Raw genomic sequence first — 9,945 nt, 5'->3', positions numbered from 1 at the left:
AGTTTCCGAAAACGGCTTGATTATTGGGCAAATTCGATTGGAGATCATTTGGAAAATATTTACCATTAATAGTTATCTCCTGGCTCAATTTGTCAATTTTTTTCAAATCTCAATAAGTATCTATTAGAAGTGTCTGATTCAACTGAAACTAATTCCTAATAAAAATGACATCTTTACTCAATTCATATGTATTTTTCTTTTTTTTTCCTAGCACTCATTTCAAAGTTATAAACGATTAGTTTAGGCAACTTCCTAATTGTCACCCTGTAGATTTGAAATGGCTGAATCTCCTGTGAATGTCTTTATCTTCAAACTTTTGGGAATGAGGATGAGTTCGATTGCTCTAGATTCACGTTCTCTCCGATCTTCCATGTTTGAGAAAATTTGGGAGAGAAACTGTACGGTTCCGCTGGGAAATTGCATTGAATTTTTCTTCGTTTTATTTATTTATTTCAATTAAAATTACTTTTATTAAACTAAAATCAACGAAAATTACTTCCATTAAAATAAATACAATTCATATCATTTTAGATGCTAAAAGTATAAGAATATGGCGAGTATCAGGTATAAAGTATTTACTTATAATATAGTAATAATGTTAGTTACGATCAGTTCTGAGAGTTTTTACATATTCATGCAATTTCTGCACAATTATCAATATCGGAGAGAAAATGAGATAGATCGTCTTTGCTAAATTTAATAAGTTTTAATAAGTTTTATACGATTTCTATTGATAATTTCATAGACTTTCTGTTCCATTTCTTAATTTTTTTCTTGTATAAAAATCTGGGGCATAAATTTTTCCCGTATTTTTCCGCTTTTTTTTCAGTACAAATAACATGAACGAAAAAAAAAATTAATAAAAAAACCTAGAGAATTCATTAGGAAATTTTATCAAACTTTCTATTGGGTTTTGGCCGATTGTATTGAAATATTCAATAGAATTCCATTTTTCTGTATAACTTATTCTCTTTAGATATTTTCTATAGAATTTTCTCTGCTCAAATTTTCCAAGTTTTTTTCATTCTATTTTTCTTTTCTTCTCATCAAAAACATCAGCCAAAAAAACGGAGAAAATTTGAACCGAGGACATTCTATAGGAAATATCTTAATAGAATAAGTTATATAGAAAAATCAAATTCTTCTGACGTTTTCGATAGACTTTTCTATTGAAAATTTCAGTAGAATCGGCCAAAAAATAATAGAAAGTTCAATAGAAATTCAATAGAATTGTCTAGCGAATTCGCTAGGATTTTCTATTAAATTTTTTCATCCGTGAAAACGGAAAAAATTCAGATAATTAATGCTCAAAAATTCTTGTAAAAAAAATTCCAACAGAATACAGTGGAACGGAGAATAATAATCTATTGTATTTTTTAGAATCAAATATTCTCTATTAAAAACTATAAGTTCCAAGAAAAATCTGATAGAATTTGCTAACGAATGCGGGAGGTTTTCCAATTAATTCAAAGCTATCCAATAAAATTTCACCCTCAAGTTTACTCATCTCGTGTATTCGCTTCGCTATTGAATTATTAAATTAATCAACTTACAATTCTTTTCCACAATTACTGGGTCTCTCCATCCTGTACCCAGTCTTCAGAACCTGCAGGATCATATGTGTAGGTGTGTCGGGATAAGGGTTGCACCCCAGAGTCACAATTTCCCACAGTAAAATCCCGAAGGACCATCTGAAGAAATAAAAAATCAATCATAAAACTCGTCTTGCATTTCTATTTTCACAATAGGAAATTTCGCCCAACCGTCATGAAATTTTTTGCATGAATTATCTAACAGATTGTGTAATTTCACCCTGTCATTTTGTTAAGAGCCACTTAATAGAAAAAAAGCAATAGATTTGTATTTTTCTGCTATATTTTTTTTTATTCCTCATGATAAAATCTTCGGAACAAAACTTATATGAAACATGCCCAAGAATTCTTACAGAGAAAATGTCAACATGATGCTGGAGGCATGTAAAAAATTACCGTCATTTTGCATCCTTAACACACATGCACACATTCATACAGGCACTCGCTAAAAATATAATTTCTCCACGTTTCGTGACAGCCTGAGTCATTCCCAAGCAAAATTAGAGAATTGAAAAAAAATGCATTTACACAGCTTCCATTCAGAAGCAAAAACAAGATCTAGGGTAAGCCACCCAGTAGATGGACACTGCCCTATAGATGAACGAGTTACTTTTGGATAGAAAATTACACAAAAAAAAGTTGAAATGCGAATTGTTGCTTTAAATTTTCACTAACTGTTGTGATTCTTAATCCCTGAATGGCGATTTTTTTTTGATCAATTTTTTTTTCAATTGCCAAAAAAAACAAAGGTCCATCTACTGGGCGGTTTTCTTAGGCGTCCATCTACTGGGCAGTTTACCCTATTTATTTTTTCTATCGAGTATTTCGTATCACAAATGAAAATTGTCGAAGGTATTTAGAATTTCAATGGAATTGCAATGGAATTTTCATAGATTTTCAACAGAATTTCCTATAGTAAAAACGCAGAGTTTTTTTTTATTGAAGTTTTTCGTACGTGTTCTGGAATTTCACTTACACATCACTCTGACTCGTATATATCTGATGCGTTAATGCCTCCACCGCCATCCACTTGAGTGGCAGTTTTCCATCTCCCTGTTTCTTGTAAACACTATCCTGATAAATATCCCGACTGAGTCCGAAATCGGATATCTTCACTGTTCTGTCACTACAAACTAATACATTCCTGGCAGCCAAATCCCGATGCACTATTCGATTCAGCGATAAAAATTTCTGTATAACAAATTAATCATTATTTACAGTCTCTGAAGGTGTTATATCGTTTGTTAAGGGGAGACTAGCAGGGATAGCCAAATTCATAATATCTAATTACCGTTAAATATTGTAGCCATCAATTAGTTAACATTACTCTTACAATTTTCGAGTACTTAAGTATCATCAATTCAAATATTCAAATATTCAAATTTTTAACTATTTTATCACTCAATAATTGAGGTAGGAAGATTGTCGATTATTTGTGTAATCGAAAATCCCCTTTTAAGAAATTTGAATTATTTACTTAGTGGTGAATTTACAGTTCCATATTGCCAAGTTTTAATTCATCATTATTCGAAAAAAATCTAATTATTAATATTACAGTATTTGAAAAATTAGATCAACATATTTCAAACCTTCATTAATGTAAGGCTCAAATTCTTGTAATATTATGGAAATTTAATATTGATGGAGATCCCTGGAGACTACTATGAGTTTTAAGCTCTCTGTCGGACTTATTTCTAAATCTTTATTAAAAACACTATTTGAAAATGTTCAACGTCTTTTCCTACTTTTGTTGATTGTACACACGGAGAGAAATATTCAATAAAAATTACGTATCTTTTCCGTAATTCCGGAGCGAAATGTGGTTGTAGAAAATTTTACGAAACTGTCACGGAATTTTTCCGGAGCGTTTCGTAATTTTTATGTCAATCTCCTGTGAAAAATTACGATACCGTCACTCAAATTTTTTGAGTCGATTCCGTAATCGGTGAGTGAATTGTGAGTTCCGTAATTTTTACTGAACATTTCTCGCCGTGCAATCATAATTTTTAGGGACTCCTACGTGATGTAAAATTCAATGAAAATTGTAATATATTTTACATTATGGAGATGGAAAAACAATCAAGATAACGTCCGAAAGATAATCCACCCGAGCCCTAAACAAAACAAAATTAGCTGCGTAGGAGTCGAATTTCAAAAAACCAATTCGGAATTATTATTGCACACATTTTTCCAAAAATTTTGAAAAAAACGTCTGTAGGTCAACAATTGGAGGCCCTGCACTATTTTTAACATATTAAACGTGCGCGGGGCAAACGCCCAATAAACAATCAATTTTTTTGCACTAATTATTCGTTTTTAGACATAATCAATCTTCAATGTATGAGAAATCTCACTCCAATCGCCCGTGACTTTAAAAACTCATAGTATATATTTCTCCTCTTAAGTATATATTTACCATTCCGTTAGCGATTTGCAGTGCAAAACTGAGCAAATCAGCGCCAGTGATGTCCTCGGTGGTGTTCAGCATATCTGTAAATACAGTGTTATTGTCAAGTTCATTTTAAGGTGCTTCCGCAGTAAGTATACTTGGTGAAAATTTCGAAATGGTCGTTCCTTAAGTAATCATTGGGGATATTTACGAGTGTTACCTTGCTGCATGTCGTAAAGCGTATTAGACACTGCTGTTTCTTGATTGTTTGCTGAAAAAGTTACGAACACTGACTTTAATTACATTCAAATGAAACTGACTCAGTAATATCTCGTGTTTACCATATTCTGGGCCGAAAAATTCTGGGTTTCTGCTGTTTCTTTCGTTTATCAACTTGCACTTGGCTTCGCGACGCGAAGAATCCTCCATTATTGTTTTCCATATCTGCGAAAGAATTGGTATTATTTGGATATAATAGATGAAAAAAATTTGAGTACAATGAATTGAAAGAATTTTCATACTCTCGATTTAAGGATAAATGAATCAGGAATTCCAGGGAAATATTATTGAACTGAGAATATCAATTCTTAATTCAAGATAGTATATTCTTCATTAAGAATAATTTCCTTTTCGTAATCCAATTGGAAACATAATTCCTGTACAATAGATCATTTTTCGAACTGTTGAATCTCTATTCGTTTTGTCACGGTTTGGAAATCTAAAAATCCTTGTAACAACTTCAAGTACTTCTTAGATAAAAGTCTTCGGAAAAATTCCAGAAAATACACGGATTTTCTGGAAAATTCGAGATCTTCATCGGGCTATCTAAATAGAAAAATAAACAATTAAAAAAAACTCGGGTTTTTTAGAGATTGAAAATAATCCCGGGTTTTTTCAAAATTCTACGCACTTTATTCTTAAAATCATTTCTTCTCTTTCAATCCGTAGAATTTTTGTTGACCACGAAAAAAATAATTTTTCATTAGGAAACCAAAACAAGCAGGGGGTCGAGCCTTTCCACACAGGCATTCTGTAATAACATAATATCTCGATGTTTCATGGCATTCTAAGTCATCTCCAAGCAGTGTTACCAGATCGTGACGTCACCCCATTTAAAATTGTACAGGTTTTGGCTATAAATCGCCAAAATCTGGCAACCCTGTTTCCAAGCAAAATTAGAGGATAAAAAAATTGACCGATTACAAAGCTTCCATTCGAAGCAAAAATTCCTTAATGAAGGGGATAACACCGAGGGTAATACATAGCTAGTTGTTAAGTAATTGAGTTCTGAAAGCATGCATGAAAAAATTCAATAGAAAACCTAGCGAATTTGCTAGAAAATTTAATTGGAATTCTATAGGAATTCTATGGGGTTTCTATAGGATTTCTATTGGAAAATCCTATTTTTTTTGGGCTGATTCTATTGGATATTTAATAAGAAGTCACTAGATTTCGAATTTCTGTTTGAATTGTTCCCTTAGTGTTTTTCTATTAGAATTATTGGGCACAAGTTTTTTCCATTGGATTTTGTTTTGTTTTGCATTGCAGAATCCGAGTGGAAAAAAATTGAAAGACAATTGACACCCAAGCATTCTTATAGAAAAAATCTCAAGAGAAAAATTAAAACAGAAATTCGAAATCTATTGACTTTTTCTTATCGAATATCCAATAGAATCAGCGCAAAAAACAAATAGAATTTTTCAATAGAATTCCTATAGAATTCCAATAAAATTTTCTATTTAGGTTTTCTATCTAGGTTTTGTATTGAATTTTTTCATACGTGAGACTCTTTGTTTACATGAATGATCAAGCCCAACTTGTGCAATTGATAATGAATTGTCGATAAAACTGATCAGATGTATTTCAGCATCTGCTTGTGTCAGTTCACTCACGTTTCTTAGATAAGTTTGAAGGTCTCCTTTGCTACAATATTCAACGACTAGCATCGGTTTAATTTCCGACGTACAGCAGCCAATCAGAGAAACAATATTTGGATGCTTTCCAGCAGACTTCATCACCATCATCTCGTGTTGAAAATTTTTTATATCCTCCGGGCTTGGGCAATCTATTCAATCATTTCACAAATCAATTTCTTGTTCATCCAATAAATCTCCTCTTCGAGGCAAATGGATATGATTTATTTGAATTACCCCTCAACATTTTCACCGCAACGTTGATCGTTTTGTTCTCATCAATCTTCAATGCACCTAATCGAACGACACCGGAAAATCCACTCCCTAAGATGTCTTTTATCTTAAGCTGCATTGCTCCCAATTCAAGGTGATCTTTGGCTATCAATGGATCGTCCTCGATCTTATTTTCCACTTCCAGAAGTTTTGGTTTCTCGTACAGAAGATTAAAGATCGTTCTTCCGTGGAAATTCCCCTGAAATCATGGGATAATACCTGCACTTTGGGCATAAGTATTCCATATTTGTTAACCCCTCATGTACGGGGTCCCTAGAACGCGTCTTGTCCCAACGGCCGGGAGGCTTACGACGACGCGCCAATTCCATTGTTTAATCAGCAATAACTCGAAAACAGGTGATCGAGAAAACTTGAAATAAAATGCATTGGATGAATTGAAATTTGAAATAAACGCCCTGAGAATTCTGTTTTTTCCGCATTCAAGTCACACCGATTTATCCTCCAGGACAATTTTTCGCTGAGATCTCCAAATTCGCTGAATTTATTTATAACAAATACATTATTCAATGAATTGAAATTTAACTTGTGCCGTTCGATAGGAAGGTCATCAAAGTATTTTCAGTAAAAATTCCAAAAATTTTCTGTAAAATTTTCTCGACAAACGAGATGATTGAATATGATTAAATCGGAGTAAAATAGTATTTTCATCCAGGACTTTTGTTGATATAAAAAAAAATATATAAAAAATGCATTGAGAAAAAAAAATCAATGAACTCACTGCACAAACCATTTTATTGACTTTCCAAATTTTTTTTTCCAAATGTCAATATGTGTCTTAGAATTCGAGAAAATAATTTTTTATCACGCTATGACGAAAAGTGAACTTTTCGGCACGCTCCGCGTGCCTAAAAGTCCAATTTCCGCCACATTGTGATGAAAAATATTGAAATATACTATTTTACTGTTGACGGAAAGGGTCCATACGATGTATGGGCCCCGGCCGATAGGACAAGTTCGTACCTCCATAGATCGTATGGAGCCCGTACGTGATGGGTTAATGATAGTAATTGATTCTTTTCGTGTTATTAACCCTAGACTGGTCACCGTGCGAGGGAATTGCCGCAACACGTCGTTTTATTCACCTCGCCATCGACTGGGTGACCGGAAAAATTTGAGAAAAATTGAATTCGTCAATTGAAGTATCTGGAAAATTCTAGTATTTTTTTTTCAATATTGTATCCTTAATTCTGGGAGAAAAAAAATTATTTCCAACAGGTGAACAATTTTTTCCCGTGTTAAATGAAATTGCCTGTTACACGACGTTGCTGGGAACTCGCTAAACGCGCTCGGGAAGTGTAGAGTGGATTCGGCAACGCTGGAGCCTAAATAACACGGCGGCACTCTCCCGCGAAGGTGACTAAGTCGCATTTTCCCATCAGATGACCAGACGAGGGTTAAATCAAACGACTAAATTTTTAGAAATGTCCAGTTGAGGTTTTTGGTACACTTCATGGAAATTTTTGGTGAGTCGCAGTTTCACTGAAATTTCAAGGAATTTCTTCATTGAAAATTTACAAATTGGTGAAGAATCAATGGAAATTGTAAAATTCAGTTAAACTATTCCATAAAAATTCATCGAAATGGGAATGATCGTTCCGTCTGATTAAATGAAACGACTAAATTTTTAGAACTGTCCAGCTGAGGTTTTTGGTACACCTCATAGAAATTTTTGGTGAGTGGCAGTTTCACTGAAATTTCAAGGAATTTCTTCATTGAAAATCCACAATTTATTGAAAAATCAATGGAAATTGTAAAATTTAGTTAAATTATTCCATAAAAATTCATCGAAATGAGCACGATCGTTTCAACTGATTAAATCAAACGACTAAATTTTTAGAAATGTTTCACTGAATTTTTCGGTACACTTTATGGAAATTTTTATTCAGTAACAGTTCCATCGAAATTTCAACGAATTTTTCCGAATTGTTTCGAATTTGGGGAAGAGTCAGCAGAAACTGTAAAATTGAGTTGAATTATTCCGTAACAATTAATCGAAATGAGGATGATCGTTCCGTCCGATTAAATCAAACGACTAAATTTGTAGAAATATTCACTGAATTTTTCGGTACCCTTTGTGGAAATTTTTATTCAGGAACAGTCCCACCGAAATTTCAACGAATTTCTTCATTGAAAATTCTCAATTTAGTGAAGAGCCAGTAGAAACTATAAAATAGAGTTGAATTATTCCGTAAAAATTCATCGAAATAAGGCTGATTTTTTCGTCTGATTAAATCAAATAACTGAATCTTCAAAAATGTTTCGCTGAATTTTTCGGTCCACTTCGTGGAAATTTCTATTAAGCGGCAGTTCCCCTGAAATTTTAAGGAATTTCTTCATTGAAAATTCACAATTCTTTGTAGAATCAATGGAAATTGTAAAATTCAGTTAAATTATTCCATAAAAATTCATCAAAATGAGGATGATCGTTTTAACTAATTAAATCAAACGACTAGATGCCTAAAAATGTCTCGTTGAGTTTTTTGATACACTTCGTGGAAATTGAAAGTAAAAAAGAATGTATGTAAGAGTCGAATGCACACAATAATGGAGGTGCGAGTTTTACGTGGGTCCTGCGGTCCACTATTGACCCCAATATTTCGGACATTCCCATGTTCGATGAAACGATACTCCCATAACTGTCGTGATAAACGTCAAAAGTTACCGGCGACCGAGGCGGAAAAAGGAATTCAAGGCTCACTTTGTAGTATCGATAAGGATCCCCGTAGTTCTGCATTTTTTTGTATCTGTGGTAGATGTAAATCATTGTTATCAGTGCAGCGGTCAGGGTCACGGCGGGGAAGATTATCAGCGCTTTTTGGAATGCTGGAAATGATACGATTCAAGATAGAATGAAAATTTCTCATTTGTTGAATTTTTTTCGAAATTACGAAATCAATGTTTTTGTTTTTCACCTGATGAGGAAGTATCTGTTTCTGGAACACACGGAATTGTCATTGGAATACTCGTTCCGCCGGGTGATTCTGCTACAATTGTGATCATGTGAGGTAGCCCGACGTTTTCTAATGAGTAAGAAACTCCAGTTGAATTCTACAAATGTTGGAGAAATAAATGATTATCTGTAAGAAAATATAATTTGGACACATGGAGAGAAATGTTCAGTAAAAATTACGGAACTGACAGTGCGCTCCCCGATTACGGAATCGACTCAGAAAAATTAAGTGACGGTATCGTAATTTTTCACAGGAGAATCAGGTAAAAATTACGGAATTCTCTGGAAAAATTTCGTGATTTTAGGTAAAAATTAAGTGACAGTTCCGTAAAATTTGCTACAACCACATTTTGCTCCGAAATTACGGAAAAGATACGTCATTTTTATTGAATATTTCTCTCCGTGCAGCGAATTGGGGGTTTTGATTTCTGGAAATAAAAATTGAATGAAAAATATTAGATACGTATTTTTTATTCAATTAACGCCACCCGTTGATCACGCACGAACAAATTTAAGGGAAAAATGTAGCGAATTAGTTAGAAAATTCTATTGGATTTCTAACGAACAAACTTTGTTCGAAGAAAACCTTAGTGAACGCAATATTAAGAAAGTAAAATTATTCTGTTTTCCTCCGAACTAAATGATTTGAACAATTATGATTCGTTTATTTATGTTTTATAGAATGGCATTCAATTCTCTTTTGTTTGTGAGGCAGCTGCTTTCTCCGTTCGAAGAAAACATTGAATTCGATTTGTTCTTTCAGACTGATTTGCATGGGAAATTATGCAACTTTGCTGTGCGTTCTTC

General features: G+C 33.4%; 1 protein-coding gene across 2 annotated transcripts in view; it reads right to left on the bottom strand.

Annotated features, from left to right (window-relative positions):
- LOC107038798 (tyrosine-protein kinase receptor torso) overlaps window positions 1-9,945 on the bottom strand; it is a 30,451-nt gene that overhangs the window by 2,844 nt on the left and 17,662 nt on the right. Inside the window, exons 8-16 of one of the 2 annotated variants that reach the window (XM_015258080.2) lie at window positions 9,101-9,236; window positions 8,887-9,011; window positions 6,132-6,366; window positions 5,874-6,046; window positions 4,323-4,425; window positions 4,193-4,252; window positions 4,009-4,082; window positions 2,569-2,783; window positions 1,554-1,691 (exon numbers count right to left, since the gene is read on the bottom strand). In XM_015258080.2, the coding sequence (XP_015113566.1) occupies window positions 1,554-1,691; window positions 2,569-2,783; window positions 4,009-4,082; window positions 4,193-4,252; window positions 4,323-4,425; window positions 5,874-6,046; window positions 6,132-6,366; window positions 8,887-9,011; window positions 9,101-9,236 (1,259 nt within the window). The remainder of the gene's footprint in view (window positions 1-1,553; window positions 1,692-2,568; window positions 2,784-4,008; window positions 4,083-4,192; window positions 4,253-4,322; window positions 4,426-5,873; window positions 6,047-6,131; window positions 6,367-8,886; window positions 9,012-9,100; window positions 9,237-9,945) is intronic. The other variant, XM_015258081.2, reaches the window with a different exon arrangement.

The sequence above is a fragment of the Diachasma alloeum genome, unplaced genomic scaffold, assembly GCF_001412515.2.
Source record: "Diachasma alloeum isolate Michigan unplaced genomic scaffold, Dall2.0 Dall_scaffold_00288, whole genome shotgun sequence".
Classification (NCBI taxonomy): domain Eukaryota; kingdom Metazoa; phylum Arthropoda; class Insecta; order Hymenoptera; family Braconidae; genus Diachasma; species Diachasma alloeum.
Note: the sequence above shows the minus strand (reverse complement) of the source record. Positions and strands in the feature narration are given on the sequence as shown.